The following is a 20,231-nucleotide window of genomic DNA, read 5'->3' as shown; positions in this document are numbered from 1 at the left end:
CAGCGCATCAAGATGATGATACCTTTTTAAAATTCATACACTAGACAGTAGAGTACGTAGTGCATAGTGTAAGTGTATAGTACGTTATTTGGGACACAACTTTAGTATCGACTTTCCGAAGCCTGTTTTCGCTAAGTAATGTAGTGAGTAAATGCACCCCGTGCCGCGTGCAGACCAACTAATCGATAATGAGATTTTCATAATCGATTATATTCGATTTTATCGATTAGTTGTTGCAGCTCTACATTCAAGAGAAACAAACACAGGGTAAGCAGGGATCCCTGGGCTCTTTCCTCAAGTTAGCACTGTCCACTTTACATCATTCATCCTTCATGTGCAGCATCAATTCATGTACACTGGTTAAGTTGTCAATTTGTATGACTGTGTACTGCATATTGTGCTCACAAGAGCTGACATGAATAGGAAACGATCTTTGATTTAAGTTTGATTTAAGCGTGTGTGGGAACTTTGAAACTGCACGGAATGAACACCATGTTTTGACAACAGCTATTACGTCATCCACTGTTTTCACCTCCTACAACTTCAGAAGCGCTTTGCTTGCACAGCTGACAAAGGACTCTGTGTTCCTCTGGAAACTTGGTGTACTACGCTTAATTTTGAATGCATCTTATACTGCAGTTACTTCCTGCATGTACAGTACAGTGCGTAGCTCATTTAAACACACACACACACACACACACACACGGTATCTCTTGTGCTCATATCACCCAGACACTGCTGATAAAGGGGATTGGTGCATGTCAATATGTGTGTGTACTCACATCTGTGTCGGGTCCTTTGTCCGCTCCGGGGCAGGAGAATGTGACGAACTCATGGCAGCGCTTATGGACCACAAAACAGCACACTGAAAAGGAGACAGAGAGAGAGAGAGAGAGATAATTAAGTCACCTTGTCATTCACCGTACATTTCCTGATAAACCTCCCAGAACCAAACAGGAAAACAAATGTCTGATACTGAGGTCTCAAGTACACATAAGAGGCTGAAATATTCACTCAGGCCCTACTACACTCATCGGTTTTCTTATTTACAACGGCAGTAAAGGCACAACACTTTGGACAAGATGCTTATCCTGAGAGGAGTTAGTGAGCCAGAGGCTACATCAGAGTTTGTCAGGGTTTGTTCACATGCACTAACCGAAAATGGTAGCTCAGTGGTTAAGGTGTTGGAGTATGGATTGGAAGGTTGTGTGTTCAAATCCCAGCACTGCTAAGCTGCCACTGCTGGGCCCTTGAGCAAGGCCCTTAACAACTTTTACAACTCAACAGTTGAGGGTTAAGAGCTTGGCAGTGAGATAAATGTCTAGATAAGGGTGTCTGATAAAATACAGTAAATGTAAACCAACCATCTTGAAACTTTTCAGTATTAATTTTGCCCAAACTGCTTCTAATCTTAAATCTTAAAATCTAATCCATCCAACTTCTACCACTTACTCCTTTTCAGGGTCACGGGAAAACCTTGGAGCCTATCCCAGGGAGCATGGGGCACGAGGCGGGGTACACCCTGGACAGGGTGCCAATCCATCGCAGGGCACAAACACTTACACACATTCACACACCCATTCATACACTACGGACACTTTTGGACAGGCCAATCTGCCTACCATGCATGTCTTTGGACTGGGGGAGGAAACCGGAGTACCCGGAGGAAACCCCCGCAGCACGGGGAGAACATGCAAACTCCGCACACACAGGGCCACGGTGGGAATCGAACCCCCGACCCTGGAGGTGTGAGGCGAACGTGCTAACCACTAAGGCACTGCGCGCCCCTTAAAATCTAATCTTAAAGTTAAAGGCATGTTCAATGATTCTAGAGGAAATTTAATCTCAAAATTCATTCAACACTGAACATCTAGGCTGTAATGATTTCTGCTTTCTGAATTCACCAGCAACATGACTGACTGAAAAAGCAACACTTCCTTGTATTGATTGTTAGAATGGTGGTTGAATGTTTGATGTGGTTTTTTTTCTTTCTTTACAGAGCCTGGAGTCCCACAGAGACCAACATGTTACCTCTGAGCACAAGTTTATTGCCAACTGTTGGATTACTATAGACAGTCCATCCAGGATTAAGCGATATAGCAATCGCAGAAATGAATGTAAAATCGAGCAAACGCCGCAATATTCAGAGGAGTCTGCAATTTTTCACAATTTCAGCAGATTTGACACGCATTCAGCCAAAGCCATAACCAAAGCCGAACATGAGTACAGCTAAAAGGTCTAATTTACCAACAAACATCACTGCGAAAGACCGTGCGAAACAATTTTGTGCAATTGTAATTTTGTCAATTCAAGTAGTTTTCTGCGAGAAAAGCACAAAAACTCAAAAACGCAAATTTTGAAAAAAATCGCAGCAAAATCACGCATTTTTTAGCTGTAAGAATCACCAAAAAATCCTGTACGGATTGTATTCTGTTCCCACCTTTAACTGTACCAAAGATCACCCTAAAGGTGCATGGGACATTGTGAATAAGCTTTAAGCACTGAATAATACAATATTATGGTTTGTACAACAGTACAACATCTGTTTACAACCGGAGAACCTGGAGGAAACCCAGGTGGACACGGGAGAACATGCGAAACTCGAGCTCAGGACTGAACAGCGCACTCTAGAGCAGTGAAACAGCAATGCTACCCACCTCACCTCCATGCTGCCTCATAAAAAGGTTTATAAGCTTGTAAAAATATGTCTAGAAGTATAAAAAATAACAATATAATAATAGTACATAATCAACAAGAGACACAGGCACACACACACACTTGCTCACTCTTTGTCTCTGTCTCTCTCTCTCTCACACACACACACACACACACACATATACAGGAACTATTACTTTGTATATTCTCAGAGCTATCATGATTAACTGTGAGGCTGAATAACCGTATGGGATTTTTATAACCATTGGCAACCTGGGGAAAAGCATTTTCTATCTTTTCAGACGCTTTTGTTCCCTAAATTGCTGTCTGATGGGGAAAAGGACAATTGAGTGTATTCTCGTCTCGTGCCCAGTGTTCCCTGAATTGGCACTGAATTCACTGACCAGGATAAAGTGATCAATCAAGAGGAAAGAATGAACGAATCTTTAAGATATCAAATAAAAATTCCTACGCAGATGATTTGATGTGTTTTAAGGCTTCTGTATCCTGTATGCAACACTTGTAGGTTTGGGGTCATTTACACCAAGTCCTGATGTCAATACTCCTTTGCTATGAACACCATAAATAGATGCAATATAACCAGTAGGGTTTACACAAACCTAAAAGAAAAGAGAAAGTAAACATTTGTATATAGTGTGTTTTTCATTACATCACACACCACCTACAGCTTAGCAAAACCACTTTCAAGAACAGCTGCATGTCTTCAAGCTAGCAAGTTTTACTGGGATGTTCCATTTAGCATAGCTATAAACACATTAACTGACTAGCATAGCCTGTTAGCTTGTTTATCCTGGCTGGAAGGTTTAAACAGGCCCAGATACGTGTCTCGTTATGAGCTTCTCCAGATTTCCCCTGGTAGGCTGGATTAATGGCTCAGGTGGCAGTAAAGTGCCCCATTTTTTAAATCAATGCTCATAACAAGGACATCTCTGTCGCTCTTCCTCTGTGGAATAATACAATACTTTGTTTTCTTGGCATGCTGCTTCAAAAAAACGTGACAGACAAACCTCAAGGGGGACGAACATGGCTACGTGTTAGTGCTGAAAATGAGAGATTTCCAAAATAGCTCTTATACAGTGCACTCTTCCTTCTGGACTATTTTTTGAAATCCGCATAACACACAACATGAACGCGTTCTTGCAAAGTCATCGTGTAGCAAAATTTAACCTTAGATCCTTGGAAATAATTATATAAGTAAGTTTTGTTTGTCCGATATAATAATGTGACATTTGCGATTAGGGATTTTCAATACTGTAGTAAAGCAAAGTTAGTACCTTTCTATAACCTTACCATAACTACTGGATTCGAATGTTACCATAAAAATACAACAACAAAAAAAACAATTAAAATATTCTAATAATGTTAAAATTAGGCTGTTGGATATGCATATGGAAACGCCTCGTTGATGACGGAGGTGACCGAAAGGCTACAGTAACTCAAATAACCACTTTTTACAAACGTGGTGAGCAGAAAAGCATCTCAGAACCCACAAGTCAAACCTTGAGATAGATGGGCTAAAACAGTAGAAAACCATGTCGAGTGTACCAGTTGAGTGGACGCTGAGTGCATGCTTATTTACAGTACACCGACCAGTCATAACAGTAAAACCACGGGCAGCTGAAGTGAATAGCAGGTCTTGTGGGGTGTTCACTGAATGCAGTGATTAGTACCTACCAATATTGGTCCAAGGAAGGACAACCAGTGAACCGGCGACAGGGTCAGGGGCGCCCAAGTCATACTGATGCATGAGGGGAGCGAAGGCTATCCCATCTGGTCCGATCCCACAGAAGAGCTACTGTAGCACGAATTGCTGAAAAAGTGAATGCATAGTGCATTGCAGGTTGCTGCGTATTGTTCTGCATATCCGCAGACCGGTCAGACTGCCCATGCTGTCTGACTCCTGTCCACCGCCGAAAAGCAATAAAAGAACGTGGCCTGGTCTGATGAATCAAGTTTTCTTTTACATCCGGGTGCATATGTGCCGCTTACTTGAGGAAGAGCTGGCACCAGGATGCATTATGGGAGGCAGTGTGATGCTCTGGGCAATGTTCTGCTGGGAAACCTTGGGTCCTGGCATTCATGTGGATGTTATTTTGACATTTAACACCTACCTAAACATTGCTGCAGACCAAGTACACCCCGTCATGGCAATGGTATGCCCTAATGGCTGTGTTCTCTTTCAGCGGGATAATACACCCTGCCACACTGCAAAAAATGTTCAGGAACGGTTTGAGGAACATGACCAAGGTGTTGACTTGACCTCCAAATTCCCCAGATCCCAATCCGATCGAGCATCTGTGGATGTACTGGACAAACAAGTCCGATCCATGGAGGCCCCACCTCACGACTCACAGGATTTAAAGGATCTGCTGCTAACATCTTGGTGCCAGGCACCACAGCAGACCTTCAGAGATCTCGTCTAGCCCAAGCCTTGAAGGGTTCAGAGCTGTTTTGGCAGCACAAGGGGGAACTACACAATATTAGGCAGGTGGTTCCTCCATGCCTTCTGTTACTGTGATAACATGATAAATATACATACACAGCCTAATTCTGATATTTTACCAAAGTCTTCATGTATAAAAATAGTATTACTGAGACAAATTATGTTTGTGATGTGAGTGTGTGACATGTTAGACATGTTGTACACTATAATCTTACTTGGCTACATTAGCCTCACAGCTCCAGTACAAATCTGATGAAGCAACCCTCAGAAACCAAACATGTCTTGGCCGATCGACCTCATTTAGAGTAATGTCATTTAATGTTTTTGGCCAAACCATTGCTGTACATTACAGCGTGCGTTAGGCCGCTGGAGGTGTTCAGTCAGCGTTCAAAGAAAAACCGAATGCATTTTCAGCTGCCATGAGCTTCAATTTGCTCTCTGCAGACACAAACGCCTGCAATCAGTCATTCTAATCGAATGAGAACCTGCTTTCCATAAAGACCAAGAAAGAAAATGTCTTTCCCCTTCACCTGCAGGATGGAAGTATATGATTAGGAGCTATATATATATATATATATATATATGAAAAGCAATAATGTACCATAAGAAATCATAAGTGCTACTAAGAAAGCAGTAAATCTTATAGAAGCTCATAAAGTCATGCCCCCAACTATCTTATATTTTATTTTTAAATGCATAAATCCTTTCTTTCTTCTTTATCTTTCAGGACTCTGTGATGGAGGAATAACGGAAGAAAAAAAAAAAGAGGCAGAAAATCTGTCATTTTCACATCTATATATGTAATTAGGCTACATCGATCTCCCCCAAGATTCCTTTTAACGTGTGTGTGTGTGCATGTGTATGTGTGTGTGAGAAAGAGAGAGAGAGAGAAAATTGGCTACCATCCGTTTCTTGGTCTTGTGTAAGAGGTAGGCAGGGTTTAATAAGACCGAGCAGTCTCTTTCTATAATGAAACTCACACAAGAGTAAACATACACACCTTAGCAAACACACTCGTATCCTGGACCAAGCTACAGAGCAAGTTAGTTATTTAATTTAAAAACAAAACAAAACAAAAAAAAACACCCACACACACCAACGATAATGTCTACAGTGAGGACAGAGGATTTCCCTCGCAGACGCCTCTACTGTCAGAGCCGTTGTTAAAAAAAAAATGTATTAATTAATCAACACTTTCTCTCCAATCAGAATCGAGAATTCAACAGCACCGTGATATCATTTTTTTTTTTTTATAATCATATTCAGTAATGGAATAAATTGAGTGGATCTTTTAAATGTTAAATCTAAACACGATTATTCAGCACAGTATGCAGCCAAATTGACATACACAGAGAGCAGAGCAGATGTCGAACCTTAATCCAATTAGTTCACTTTCCCAGCCCCAAAATATTTAATTACTTGTGAAAGCCAAAAATCGTGACCATGAATCAAATTCAATAAACTGTGTATGCCCAAATGAAGAAGAAGAAGAAGAAAAAAAAAAGGTTTCTAGTAATAGTACGAGTCACTGCTCAAGTACATACTCAGAATAGAGTTCCATTTTCCAGGAAAAATATAAGAAAAGAGTAACACCGAATCGTTATTTTTATCATGAGTGGAGTCAATGCTGAAACATGCACAAGGGTGCACAGCTGTACAATTTGAACATACAAACAGTCACACACACACTCTTGGTGGCTCTTCTAAATGGCTGAATGGGAGTGAGTGGGTGAGGAGGGGGGCAACCCGTTACCATGGGAACGCAGAACAGCTACCGATGACACAATCAATAAATTAAAGCACATCTCTCAGTGCACCATGGGAGTCTGGAGGTGCATCATAAAGTGTAAGCTACAGCTGAGATAGGCAGCTTTTCACAGCCACTGCGCCATCAAAGCCTGCCCCATTTTGAAAGATGTTTCTAATATGTTAGAAGGATGCTATCTACCTCGGCTATATTTACACGCACGCGACCGGTGTCCTACAGCTCTCCGTGCCTCTGTAAAAAATGGTGAAGTGCAAACACGCCGGTACATCTTTGTTTGTGTTCAGATGTTAAATGTTAATCCATCATTTAAAAGAGAAATGGAGAAATATGTATATACGTATAAATACATAAAACATCTGCCATATGTATTGTAATCAAACGTAAAACCTATTACTAATCTAATAGCAAAACGAATGTAAACTGTGCATATTTACTGTGCTTAATCGTCAGCTAATCTATATTAAGCTCTGCACATGTGGTACGGGCTTAATCAGTCAAATTAAATACTTTTTGATGAGAAGCACAGCACGTTTTGAAAAAGTCGGCCATCTGCAGCACGCAGCAGGGATCCGAGAGACAGCATTGATCTGTTAATCGGTGCAAAATGATTTGGACCTGATCAGTGCAAGGGCAATCACATAATGATAATGGGTCTTTACTGATCACATATACATATGTAAATGGTCAATGGTGCACTTATATAATGCTTTTATCCAAAGCGCTTTACACTGTGTCCCATTCACCCACTCACACACCAATGGTAGCAGAGCTGCCATGCAAGCCGCTAACTTGCCATCGGGAGCAACTTGGGGTTCAGTGTCTTTCCCAAGGACACTTCGGCATATGGAGTCATGTGGGCCGGGATTCAAACCGCCAATCTTACGATTATTGGACAACCCGCTCTACCACCCGAGCCACAGCCGCCCCATATGTACAATTAAATTAACATTTACAATTTACAATTAACATATGTACAATGAAATTCACATACCCCAGCATGTCAGGAAGCTGGGGTCAGAGCGCAGGGTCAGCCATGATACAGCGGCCCTGGAGCAGAGAGGGTTAAGGGCCTTGCTCAAGGGCCCAACAGTGGCAGCTTGGCAGTGCTGGGGTTTGCACCCCTGACCTTCCGATCAGTAACCCAGAGCCTTAACCACCAAACCACCACTGCCCCTTTTTTTTTCTTTTTCTTTTTTTTTTTTTAATGATAACGAGTCTTTATTGAACATGGTGATGTTGTCATTATTCCGAGAAATTCTATTATCCTGAGATATTTTACAAATGAATCAGAATCAAGCAGAGCATGTAAGGGTTAAAGCTGCAATTTGTTTCTTCACATATAATAACCAAATCATTTCAAATAACTCCAGGAAAACAAATGTTCTTAGGAAAGCTGAGCTGGTTTCCTCCTTTCCTCTGCCTGTTTTTTCAGTGTTGCCAACTCTTTTCAGGGGAAAGTAGCTACTGCGTTCTCAGAAAGTCTCTAGAAGTCTACAGATGATGCCAGAGACTTATTTGCATATTCACTGGATTATTACGCTCATTTGCAGATCAAAATGCGTTACAGGAAGAAGGACGATTTCTGAGGAATAGAATACCTTTTTCACAACAGAAAATAATAGATTATAATTAATTTTTTATAGAACATGGTCATCGTTGGGTATGGTATCAAAGACAATATACTATAAGTTCTATCAAGAAATCATATGAAATTAAGCAGTTGTAATGAAAGTTTGGCAATAGACACAAAGGAAAAAGTTACAGATGGAATAGCTGACTTTAAATTCTTGTAAATATATCCAACAAAGTCAAAGAACAGCGATCAGTGATTGGTCACTGGGAGCAATGGTGAACAGTGATTGGTCATTGGGAACAAAGTTGAGTAGTGATTGTTCAATGGGAAAAAAGTTGAGTATTGATTGGTCATTGGGAACAATGGTGATCAGTAATTGGTTGTTGGAAAAAATGGTGAACAGTGACTGGTCATTGGAAACAATGGTGATCAGTGATTGGTCATTGGGAACAATGGTGATCAGTCATTGGTCATTGGGAACAATTGTGATCAGTGATTGGTCATTGGGAACAATGGTGATCAGTGATTGGTCATTGGGAACAAAGTTGAGTATTGATTGGTCATTGGGAACAATGGTGATCAGTAATTGGTTGTTGGAAAAAATGGTGAACAGTGACTGGTCATTGGAAACAATGGTGATCAGTGACTGGTCATTGGGAACAATGGTGATCAGTGATTGGTCATTGGGAACAATGGTGAACAGTGATTGGTCATTGGGAACAAAGTTGAGTAGTGATTGGTCATTGGGAACAATGGTGATCAGTGATTGGTCATTGGGAACAGTGGTGATCAGTGATTGGTCATTGGGAACAATGGTGATCAGTGATTGGTCATTGGGAACAATGGTGATCAGTGATTGGTCATTGGGAACAAAGTTGAGTAGTGATTGGTCATTGGGAACAAAGTTGAGTAGTGATTGGTCATTGGGAACAATGGTGATCAGTGATTGGTCATTGGGAACAATGGTGATCAGTGATTGGTCATTGGGAACAAAGTTGAGTAGTGATTGGTCATTGGGAACAATGGTGATCAGTGATTGGTCATTGGGAACAGTGGTGATCAGTGATTGGTCATTGGGAACAAAGTTGAGTAGTGATTGGTCATTGGGAACAATGGTGATCAGTGATTGGTCATTGGGAACAGTGGTGATCAGTGATTGGTCATTGGGAACAAAGTTGAGTAGTGATTGGTCATTGGGAACAATGGTGATCAGTGATTGGTCATTGGGAACAATGGTGATCAGTGATTGGTCATTGGGAACAAAGTTGAGTAGTGATTGGTCATTGGGAACCATGGTGATCAGTGATTGGTCATTGGGAACACAGGCTCACAGGCAAGTCATTCAGGCTTTACACACTGGTGATGTATCAACTGAACCTTCTCTTTCAAGTCGTATAACCAGCAGCTGTGATGTGAGCTGGAGCGCTGTATCACGTGTAGGACAGTTGCTAATGTCTGCTCAAAAAGTTGCTAGATTTTTTGCTAAGCTCTTTTTTGTTGCCAAATTGACAAATTGACATCTTTTTACATTTTTTCTAGCCTAAGGATTAGCTCCGCCAGAACTGCTCAGCTTGACCCTTCCTCTTAAAGGTAACTCACAAGGTTCTTGCAAGCCAGACTTCTAGCTTTGGCTAGAGATCCTGGTACTTTATGTGGCCAAGAACTGACTATGCTCTGGAAATATTTAAAGATGGAATGCTGTGATTATTTTTTATCTATTTAGTTTTTATTATTAATGGCTCTCTGGAAAAATCCTGGGTAAAAGCTGAAGTGCTATTTAGCTCTTAAATTTACTTAAAAGTATAAAAGTAGTGTTTGAACAATCAGTGTTTGAACTAATCGACCCTGGAGAGGAGTATGCATCCACCTACAGAGGTTTATTAGGGCTTTTACCATAACCAAAATGACAGTTCATAGGGTCAAAGAACAGGGGAAAGCGGTTAACGCAGACATCAACAAAATGCAAAAACACTGGCTGGGGTCATAACACATAAGCATATAACACTAACACCTGGGGAAAATACAGACAACAACAAACTAAGCCTTAAAAAAAGCTTAGAATTGAAATAGGAGAAGACCAAATGGCTGAGGGAGAAAACAACAGCTTAAATAAGGAAGCTGGAAACAATGAACAGGTGACAGTAATTGCAGAAGGCATCGGTAATTAATGAGACAAGGAAGATTAGGACTATATACAGAAATTCCAAAGCTTAGTTTTAATGTGCACAGAGGTGCACACCTGGGGCGTAAAGCATACGCTACACAATTTCCTGCCTACATTGTTACTATAGAAACAAATAGAAAAAAATGAGAACAAGCACATTTAATATATACCTGTGATCTGAATTACAACCGGCACTACTGTCAGAGCGACTGTTATAGAAACTTAATAAACACCATCTGACCTATCAGATTCAATAATCCAACCGTGTTGTGGTATAAATAGAAATTTAATGGCTTGTTTGACAGATATAAACAGATCTGAGGTTAATGCAAGTGTATTCTTTATAGCATGTTTTTCTCTCTCTCTGCCTCTCTCCCTGTGTGTGTTTGTGTGTGTGTGTGTGTGTGTGTGTAATTTGATCAGCGGTGCCTTGTGAGTGATTGTGTTGTAAATTACAGATTAATTGAACAGAGATACTGGCTAATTTATAGGCTAGTTTAATGGGCTGTGAAAGTGCGCCGATAAAAATATATTAGCAGGGTTAGAGCTATGATGATGAATATTTTCCATCAGGGTTACTCATTTTGCCCTGTGATGGACTGGCACCCTGTCCAGGGTGTACCCCGCCTTGTGCCCGATGCTCCCTGGGATAGGCTCCAGGTTTCCCAGTGACCCTGAAAAGGATAAGCGGTATAGAAGATGGATGGATGGATGGATGGTTACTCATTTTTAATGTGTGCTTGTTGTGTGTGGATTTTAATTGGGGGTGGGGGTGGGAGGGGTGAATGCTGTTTAATTTAAACAATTCAACATTTATATATATATATGTTTTTTTATATGGTTTTGATTAAATTTGGGTTTTCTGCCTGTAACATTTGGACACATCAACTTTAAGAAAGCATAAATATATTTTTACATTAAAAATGGTGTAGAAATCTTTTCATTTTTGAGTTTGTACAAGCTATATTCCTGCAGATATGTGGTGAAGAACCTGTTTAACAACTGTGGTGGTTAAAACTATGGATGTACTGGTACTGATACTGGTACCAGATGTCAGGTATCACTTTAACCCATGCTCATTTATTCATATTTATTTGTAATAATATTCATATCTATATAAAATAATAATAATTAATTAATTGAAAATAAAAAAACAGCCTCACATATCATGATACTCTGTGTTTTAAAGCTATTGACCAGATGACACAAAACACCACTGGATACACAATTAATGATGGCAATCAAACCAGAGCAGACTGCAAACTGTGCTGTGGGAAAATATCAAGAGGAGGAGCTACAGTATCTTCCTCCAATACAAGCAACCTGATAAAAACATCTTAAAACATAAAGTTCATCACTAGCAGCACACAAGCAACAAGCAACATGGCAATAAACTATAAAGTAATGAAACAAAACGTACACCGACAACTCTAGGTGAATGAAAACACCAGCTCTTACTCAGTACATTATGCTTGACAATCAGTCATTAGGTACGCTTCCATCCAAGAATTTTTTCGCGAAATAAGGTTTAGCTCATTGAAATGTTTACCGAGATAGCTGATGGAAGCGCAAATTATCAATAAAATTTCACAAGTGTCGACATAATGTTTTTCCGTTTAACTTTAGCGCAGAAATTCTATGTCGATACTTCAAATGTTGTTGGGGAAAAAAACGGTTTGAAAACAGATTTTTGTCAAGAAAAATGGCATTCATGCGAAAAAAAGTGTCATATGACAGAATTTTTCCATCTGTCGGGAGAAGAATATGGATGTGCATGCCATCCAGGATGTGTAGCCACTGGCACAAGATGCACCAAGGTAATTACAGTATGCAATTTCATTGGCTTTCGCTACACTCGGCAGCCTGATATAACACCGCATAAAATGTAAAATGTTTAATAGCTATGCATATGTCACGTTTCAAGGTTGATGCGGAAGCAATCGCAGATTTTCAAACGGTTTAATAAACGAACAGACAACAAAACAAATACACTACGACAACTTGGCAAAATACTGTTGCAAAAACTAAACATGGACGCTTGGACAAAAGAATAGAAGACAATTATGTGAGACAAGGAAGCGGTACAAACAACGGCTATATATAAGAGTGCTCGTTAACAGAAACGTGATTCAGGTGCAGGTGGTCATGTGACATATTGTAGTACAGTGCAGTGGCTGATGGGAACTGAAGTCCAGAGTTACCTCCTTGATATATGACAGCAAACAGCATACACACATCGATTGATGGTCATGTTACTAACCCTGAAAGTTTCCACCACTACTCACGGTACGCCAGGTTGCCAGGTAGAGCAGGGCAACGGTAATCCATTTTAGAAAGATTTGAGGACAAGTGGGATGCAAAAGGTAGACAATTTGCGGTATACACAAAATTATGTAAGGAAATGGCTCAAGGGCAGATTTCTTTTGCGATACACCAAAACTTATACGCCAATTTGTTTTATAATGATGACGTCATCACGCACACCATTTTATCGCTAAAAGGCCAATTGGATGGAAACAGGCTGGAGCCAGCAAATTTCGGAAATGTTTTTTTTTTTTAAGCCTTTTCACTTTGTCGTGAACAGAAAAGCGAAAAAAGTGGATGGAAACTTGGCTAATGACAACGAGGATACAAAACAAGGTTGAAAACAAAAACGTACTTTACTTACGTACTCTACTGCGCAGAAGCGCTTTTCGGAAGTGAAACGAAACCCACTAATGTAGCTAGCTAATGCACTTCATTTCATATCAACTAGCTAACATTATGCACTTAGTAGCTTAAATGCAATAACATGCTTGTGTGTGCATTTTATGAGCTCTGTTTATCCCGGGAAAGCATAAACAGTGCTAAATAAAATGTTCCATGATGTCGCTGACTGAAATAATACTAAGTAGATTACTCATTTAGATTTATTCATTTCGCTTTTATCCAAAGCGCCTCACAAATAAGGAAAAACAAATGAGGAAAGCGACACATCAAGCAGAAAATAATACAAGTAGTGCTACCATAAAGATTTTGAACTGAATGCTAGAGGAGCAACGTGCACACAGTAGAGGTGTAAGAGCCAGTGTAGATGTATTTATTTATTTATTATTAGTAGTGACAAGTCAGGGGTTAGTTAAGTGTTCACGGAAGAGGTGGGTCTTTGATCGCTTTTTAAAGATAGTGACAGATTCTGCTGTCCGGATTGAATTTGGACGTTCATTCCACCACTGAGGGACTGTCAGTTTGAAGGTTCTGGAAAGGGACCTCGTGCCTCGCTGAGTAGGCACTACCAGGCATTGGTCATTAACTGATCGCAGGTTACGCGAGGGAACTTAAATCTCAAGGAGAGTGCTATGGTAGGGGGTGCTTTTCCAGAAAAGGTCTTGTAAGTGAGCATCAAGGTCTTGAATTTGATTCGGGCAGCTACAGGAAGCCAATGGAGGGAGATGAAGAGGAGTGTGACGTGGGTTCTTCTGGGCTGGTTAGCCAGATCCATATCTCCTTGCCGTTCTCACCTGGTTTCCCAGTGAAGCTAAACAGGATTGAGCCTGGCCAGTACCTGGTTGGGAGACCTCCTGGGGAAAATTAATGTTGCTGCTGGAAGTAGTATTAGTGAGGCAGGGAGTGCTCACCCTGTGGTTTGTGACGGGGGCACTATACTGTGAAAAACAGCGCTGTCTTTCGGATGAGATGTTAAACCGAGGTCTCTGACTGACTCTCTGTGGTCATTAAAAATCCCAGGACACTTATCGAGTAGGGGTACATCACTCTTCTCTACTCTCCACTAATAGCTGGTGTGTGGTGGGTGTTCTGGCTGCCGTCGCATCATCCTGGTGGATGCTACACACTAGTGATGGTTGAGGAGACCCCCCGTGACTGTAACTAAAATAACTATTGAAAGCAAGGCGTGCTCTTGCATTCTGAATCTTCTGAAGGGAGGCCTGAGAGTAGCGCGTTGCAATAGTCCAGTTTTCAGATAACAAGAGCCTGGACTCATAGCGGCGTGGCCTGATCAGTGGGATAGGGTCTGATTTTCTTGATGTTATACACAGTGAACCTACAGGACCGGGTAGTTGTTGAAATGTGGTCTGTAAAGTTCAAGTGGTCATTGAAAGTCACCCCATGGTTTCTGTCTGTCCTGGTATCAGTATCGATAAGTACCAAAAAACAAGTACTCAGTCTAACAAAAAATGGTATTGATGCATCCCGAGCGAAACGAATATACACTTTTCTCCCTCTTCACTTTTGTTTACTCCCTATAACTTTACTCACGGGTACACGGTGGCTTAGTGGTTAGCATGTTCGCTTCACGCCTCCAGCGTCGGGGGTTTGATTCCCACCGTGGCCCTGTGTGTGCGGAGTTTGCATGTTCTCCCCGTGCTGCGGGGGTGTACTCCGGTTTAGCATATTTTCCATCAGGGTTACTCATTTTACCCTGTGATGGATTGGCACCCTGTCCAGGGTGTACCCCACCCGATGTTGTGCCCGATGCTTCCTGGGATAGGCTCTAGGTTCCCCCGTGACCCTCAAAAGGAGTAAGCGGTAGAAGATGGATGGATGGATCAAACTTTACTCATGATTAAGAGAGAACTCTTCCAAAGCAATATGTATTATATGTATTAAATTCATCCATAAATAGCCTCCATTTAAAAACTGGTGGAGTTTCCCTATGATAAAACTATTTAAACAAGAGATGGGTTGTTGATGAAGTACACTCCTCTTTGTTTGCTCTACTGTGTGCTGTGTGATTAGCTTCATTCACTGTGTAGCTCAGTGTATCAGCATCAACATCTCCTCTTCGCATGTGAAATTGGAAGACGTTTGTTGCACCGAGAGCAATGTAGGTGTTGAGCATGCTGGCGATGACACACACACACACACACACACACACACACACACACACACACATATTTGCAGCTGAAATGTATTATACCTAGTCATGTTTCCTGGAGTTTTCCCAATTTATATTTGTCTGACTAAAAGATGAATTGATCTCAGAATGATTGCAATTGCAAAAGAAAAAAAAAAAACAAAAACTTCTACTAATGTTGCTAATAAATTAAATAAGAAATAATTAAATAACGCTCTAAATTAGGGGTGGGAGATTAAGATATTTCTCGAAGATATTTCAACAATACTTGACGTGTATCATGATATATAACTTTGCTAATAAACTGCCTTCAAAACAACAGTGTTGCACTGGGGGGAAAAAAAGTTTGTTGATACTTTACTGTTTATTAAAAAAAAATTACACTTAAAAATATTGTTTTTTATGGATAATTTTTTCATTGAAAAGGAGACTAAATTTAAACGATTTTGAGTACAATCTTTACAATCATTAACATCGTATCAGCTGCTTTCAGTCCTAGTTTATGATTACTTTTTTTAAAAAAACATTAAAAATGTATTAAAAATATATTACCATATGCACAATATCTCAGAAAAGGTTATTGTGATGTAATCTATCATGATATTAAGAATATTTTGTCATATTGCCTTACTATATATTAATAAAATGTTGTTTTGTTTGTTTGTTTGTTTGTTTTTACAAATGTAATAATTAAATGATCTTGAATAAATGTATATTTTTTTCCATAGATGAGCAGCAGGCTTGTTTTTATTTGTTTGCTTGGTTGTTGTTTTTTGCCCACACCATAGCCATTAATGCCTTAAGTCTCTATTGTCCAGAAAATATGCTAAGAGCATTCAAGCAGACAACACCCATGTAAGTGTGTTAGGAAGGATGGAGCCTCCTGCAAGGTCTGAGTCACAGACTGTTACATAATCATCTTCTGTCTTTCCTCTCATTATTACTCATCCCAGTTTGTGTTTATTGGGGCTAAATATAACGCCCTTGGATTATTAGGAGACATTTCTGTCCATTTGTACCTCACAACACGACATGCATTCTCACCCAGAGTCAGACAGATGATGTTACGGAGGCCGACGGGTTTCCCGGAGGCATGTGTGACTAATCAGCTGACGTTGAATGTGTGTTGTGATATTCCACGTCATCGTGGAAAGTAAATGGAAAACGATCCTCCAGTGGTTACTGAGAATGTCAGTGTTAGCTTAGTGTAAACCTGTATGATATGAACAAAGCATCATACGCTGGGGGAAATAATTATTGGACGCGTCAACATTTTTTTCAGTAAATATATTTCCAATGACGGAAGTGCTAAAGTAAAGCCTCATTGCATTTTTTTTATATTTAGGTTTTTATTTAGCACCTACACCCCACCACACCCCCGGCCAACAGAGTTACAGAGAGGACTGATGACTTGCTTTTCTGAAAGGCTAACGTAATTGTGGTGGGCGAGCAGGAACCTCGGGACACACTCGCACAAGCTTGACTAGCAGGGTAAGATTGGTGGCCAATGCGCATCTCCTTTCTCTCTTTGAGAAAGGATGTAATTAGATCTGCTATTTCTGGCACAGAGAAAGAGAGCCAGAGCAAGAGAGAGAGAGAGAGAGAGCGAGAGAGGGAGAGAGAGAGAGAGAGAGAGAGAGAGAGAGAGAGAAAGGGGGAGAGAGAGAGAGAGACAGAGAGCGAGAGAGAGAGAGAGAGAAAGAGGGGGAGAGAGAGACAGAGAGAGAGAGAGAGAGAGAGAGAGAGACAGAGAGCGAGAGAGAGAGAGAGAAAGAGGGGGAGAGAGACAGAGAGAGAGAGAGAGAGAGAGAGAGAGAGAGAGAGAGGGGGAGAGAGAGACAGAGAGAGAGAGAGAGAGAGAGAGAGAGAGACAGAGAGCCAGAGCGAGAGAGAGAGAGAGAGAGAGAGAGAGAGAGAGAGAGAGAGCGAGAGAGAGACTCTCTCAGGTTTACAGCTGCTTGATAATCAGCTAAAATCTAAAAACCTCAGGCCAACTTAACCTGTCACTACTTTCTAATGAGGTTAATGTTGCTCTTTTGGACATAGTAATTTCTCAGACTAACAGATGTCAGTCAAACACACTCATTATAATATTACAACCACGCCCATTCATGCAGTTCTCACATCCATCGGATGGGCAAATTTAGCAGAATATTTTTTTTCCCCCTGGATGTTGAATCTAACATTCATGTTTATGTCATACAAACTAGGGATAGACAGAGTGATAATATAATATCAATACTGTGATGAGTTATTTCCCAATACACTTTCCTGAGATATCATAGTTGAAGCGATCTTTGTTAAATAAAAATTACAACTCTGATTGGAAGCAGCTAATTTGAAGGTTATATTTTGTAAAGAATCTTGACAAAATTTTAATGGATTTTTTTTATTTATTATCAGAATTTATTAGAAACGATTATTTTTCTCCTTTTTAGTTGTAAGGAATGAATTTTTTAGACTTTTTTTTTTTTTTTAGATTTTTTTAAATATAAGTGGCTCTACTGTTTTACTAGCAGTTTGTTAGCAAACATCTATATCATGATACATATTTGTATCATAGAAATGTCTTCAGGTATATCATATTTTTGTCATATCGCCCACACCTAATACAAACATTTATAATATTTTCCATATTGAATATTCCACATTTATTTTGCACAGCCTAAATTTTTTGTTAGTTTTTTTAAACAAGTCTTTATGGGGGCGGGGGTCTGACACATACTACCCTGTGTGCCGGAATTTGCATGTTCTCCTCATGCTCCGGGGGTTTCCCCTGGGTACTCCAGCTTCCTCCCACAGTACAAAGGCATAGTACTGTCCGTAGTATGTGAGTGTGAGTGTGTATACGATTGTGCCCTATAATAAGTCGGCACCCTGTACAGGGTGTCCCCCGCCCTGTCCCCGCAACTGCCTGGGATAGTCTCCAGGCTCCCCCATGATCCTGTGTAGGATAGACAGTATAGAAAATGGATGGATGGATGGATGGAAGTCTTTACAGTCATCAAAAAGTGGAACACAGTAAGCTTTTAAGTTTTAACATACAACAAAATAAAAGCTACAATAATTGATTCCAAATGTAGGAATAAAATGGGCAGGAAATGGACATGAACTCCAATTTATTGTATGACTTGGCCTTGAGCTGACCCTTGGGTGTATCCCCGAACATTGTATAGAGAGTTCCATCTCTTAGGTTTCCTGTATTCATTAAGCAGATCTCTGCCAAATAGGCAAACATATTCTGTGTGTGTGTTTGTTTTACAAAGAGACACTGTCAGTATTTGCAGATTAAATCTTCAGGAAATTGCACTGCCAAAATTTCTCCATGTCAGAGTGATGCATAAACATTTTCTGCAAAGGCTAATTCAATTTCTGTGATTCGAGTGCAACAACATGACCGTTTTACAGCCACCGCTGCTGATGACAAGCTGACGAATCTTGGAGCAAGTCCAGCATTGGTGGAAAACACGCTGTGACTCAAAGTCTCCAACTGCTACTGGGTGGAACTGCTTTCAGAGGAAGGAGGTGGAGAGACGAGTTGGTACGTGTACATGGTGCCAATGACCCACAGTGTGCATGTATGTGTTGAGAGCATTAGACTAGGTGCCATCCAGGAAGTATGTGTATACTGTATGAACAACTTCATCTGCTATAAATATCCAGCTATTACTGGTCATTTGCTGACTAACAGTGAGTTTACCAGGGAAAGAGGGAGTGGGAGGGACTAATAGAGGTCAAAGGGTCAAAAATGCCTTTTTTCATTCCATCCCGCAAAAACCACCTCACTTGTCTGGAAGAATGTGACTTGCCAATATGGCCACCATTATATCCCAACCCACGCTCCTGAACCCGTCTTGGACAGAATGTGTCATATCAGCGGCCAAGAGCCAGACACACACTGAGACATTGTCCAAACTGGATCGAGACCTCAGAGCTGACATTTCAGATCCTGTTATGTCTAGAAAAGACAGTGGGTCTTATTAAAACTTTATGTAAGAGCCCCAAGGCTGGCTGGTGCCTCAGTTTGACCTCAATAGAAGCAACAGTCAAATATATCTATGAAGAGGTACAGGACATTTTGTTTCATAGACGTAAAGCAGTACTGTCTTACTCATTACTGTGACCCCTTTTGTCCCACCAATTTTTTCTGTGTTATCACCAGTTTTTGATTACTGAACAATAGTAGACTTATCACACATTTTAAAAACAATAGGCTGTGAAAGGAAAATAATCAAAGATGAAGTAATGTGATGCGGCTAGTAGCAAAGTGGCGTTACTGTTACCACCCCGAAGTTGACTATTTTCCAATAACAACACACTCCGAAGTGGATTATTCCTCTTATACTACAGAGATTTGCCAATGTTAACCATTTTTAATTCAGGAAAGAATGATACATCATACTGTTTATTCATCTAAAGTTACGCTTAATGTTGAGGAATGCTCATAGCAGCTATAAACAGTCCCCCACTGGCCTGAGTTTTTGTGTTGTTGTTGTTTTGTTTTTTTTCCTTGAAGTTATAAGACAAAAACTCTGCTTGTGATGTTTCGAACAAACTGGAAAGTCCTCTGTCCTGAATGCTCCCCCATAGCGGAAAACCTTCTTCTTTACAGAAAACGTCTTCTTACAGAAAAATTCACCATATCGACAATTACACACACTTATTAAATCCATTTATATATCGAGTCTGCCGCACGAGTCGGTGTAGAAGTGACTACATAAATACTCATGTATTAAACGCATAAATATTATC

At 40.4% G+C, this 20,231-nt stretch overlaps 2 protein-coding genes across 2 annotated transcripts in view; one reads left to right on the top strand and one right to left on the bottom strand.

Annotated features, from left to right (window-relative positions):
• The window catches only part of LOC128615330 (axin-2-like), a 308,706-nt gene that overhangs the window by 70,714 nt on the left and 217,761 nt on the right, over positions 1 to 20,231 (top strand). The window lies entirely within an intron of this gene.
• The window catches only part of prkcaa (protein kinase C, alpha, a), a 193,874-nt gene that overhangs the window by 128,349 nt on the left and 45,294 nt on the right, over positions 1 to 20,231 (bottom strand). The window contains exon 3 of the mRNA XM_053637310.1: positions 783 to 865. Coding sequence (XP_053493285.1) covers positions 783 to 865 — 83 coding nt within the window. The remainder of the gene's footprint in view (positions 1 to 782; positions 866 to 20,231) is intronic.

The sequence above is a fragment of the Ictalurus furcatus genome, chromosome 12 (assembly GCF_023375685.1).
Source record: "Ictalurus furcatus strain D&B chromosome 12, Billie_1.0, whole genome shotgun sequence".
NCBI lineage: Eukaryota > Metazoa > Chordata > Actinopteri > Siluriformes > Ictaluridae > Ictalurus > Ictalurus furcatus.
This window is presented reverse-complemented; position numbering and strand designations above follow the sequence as displayed.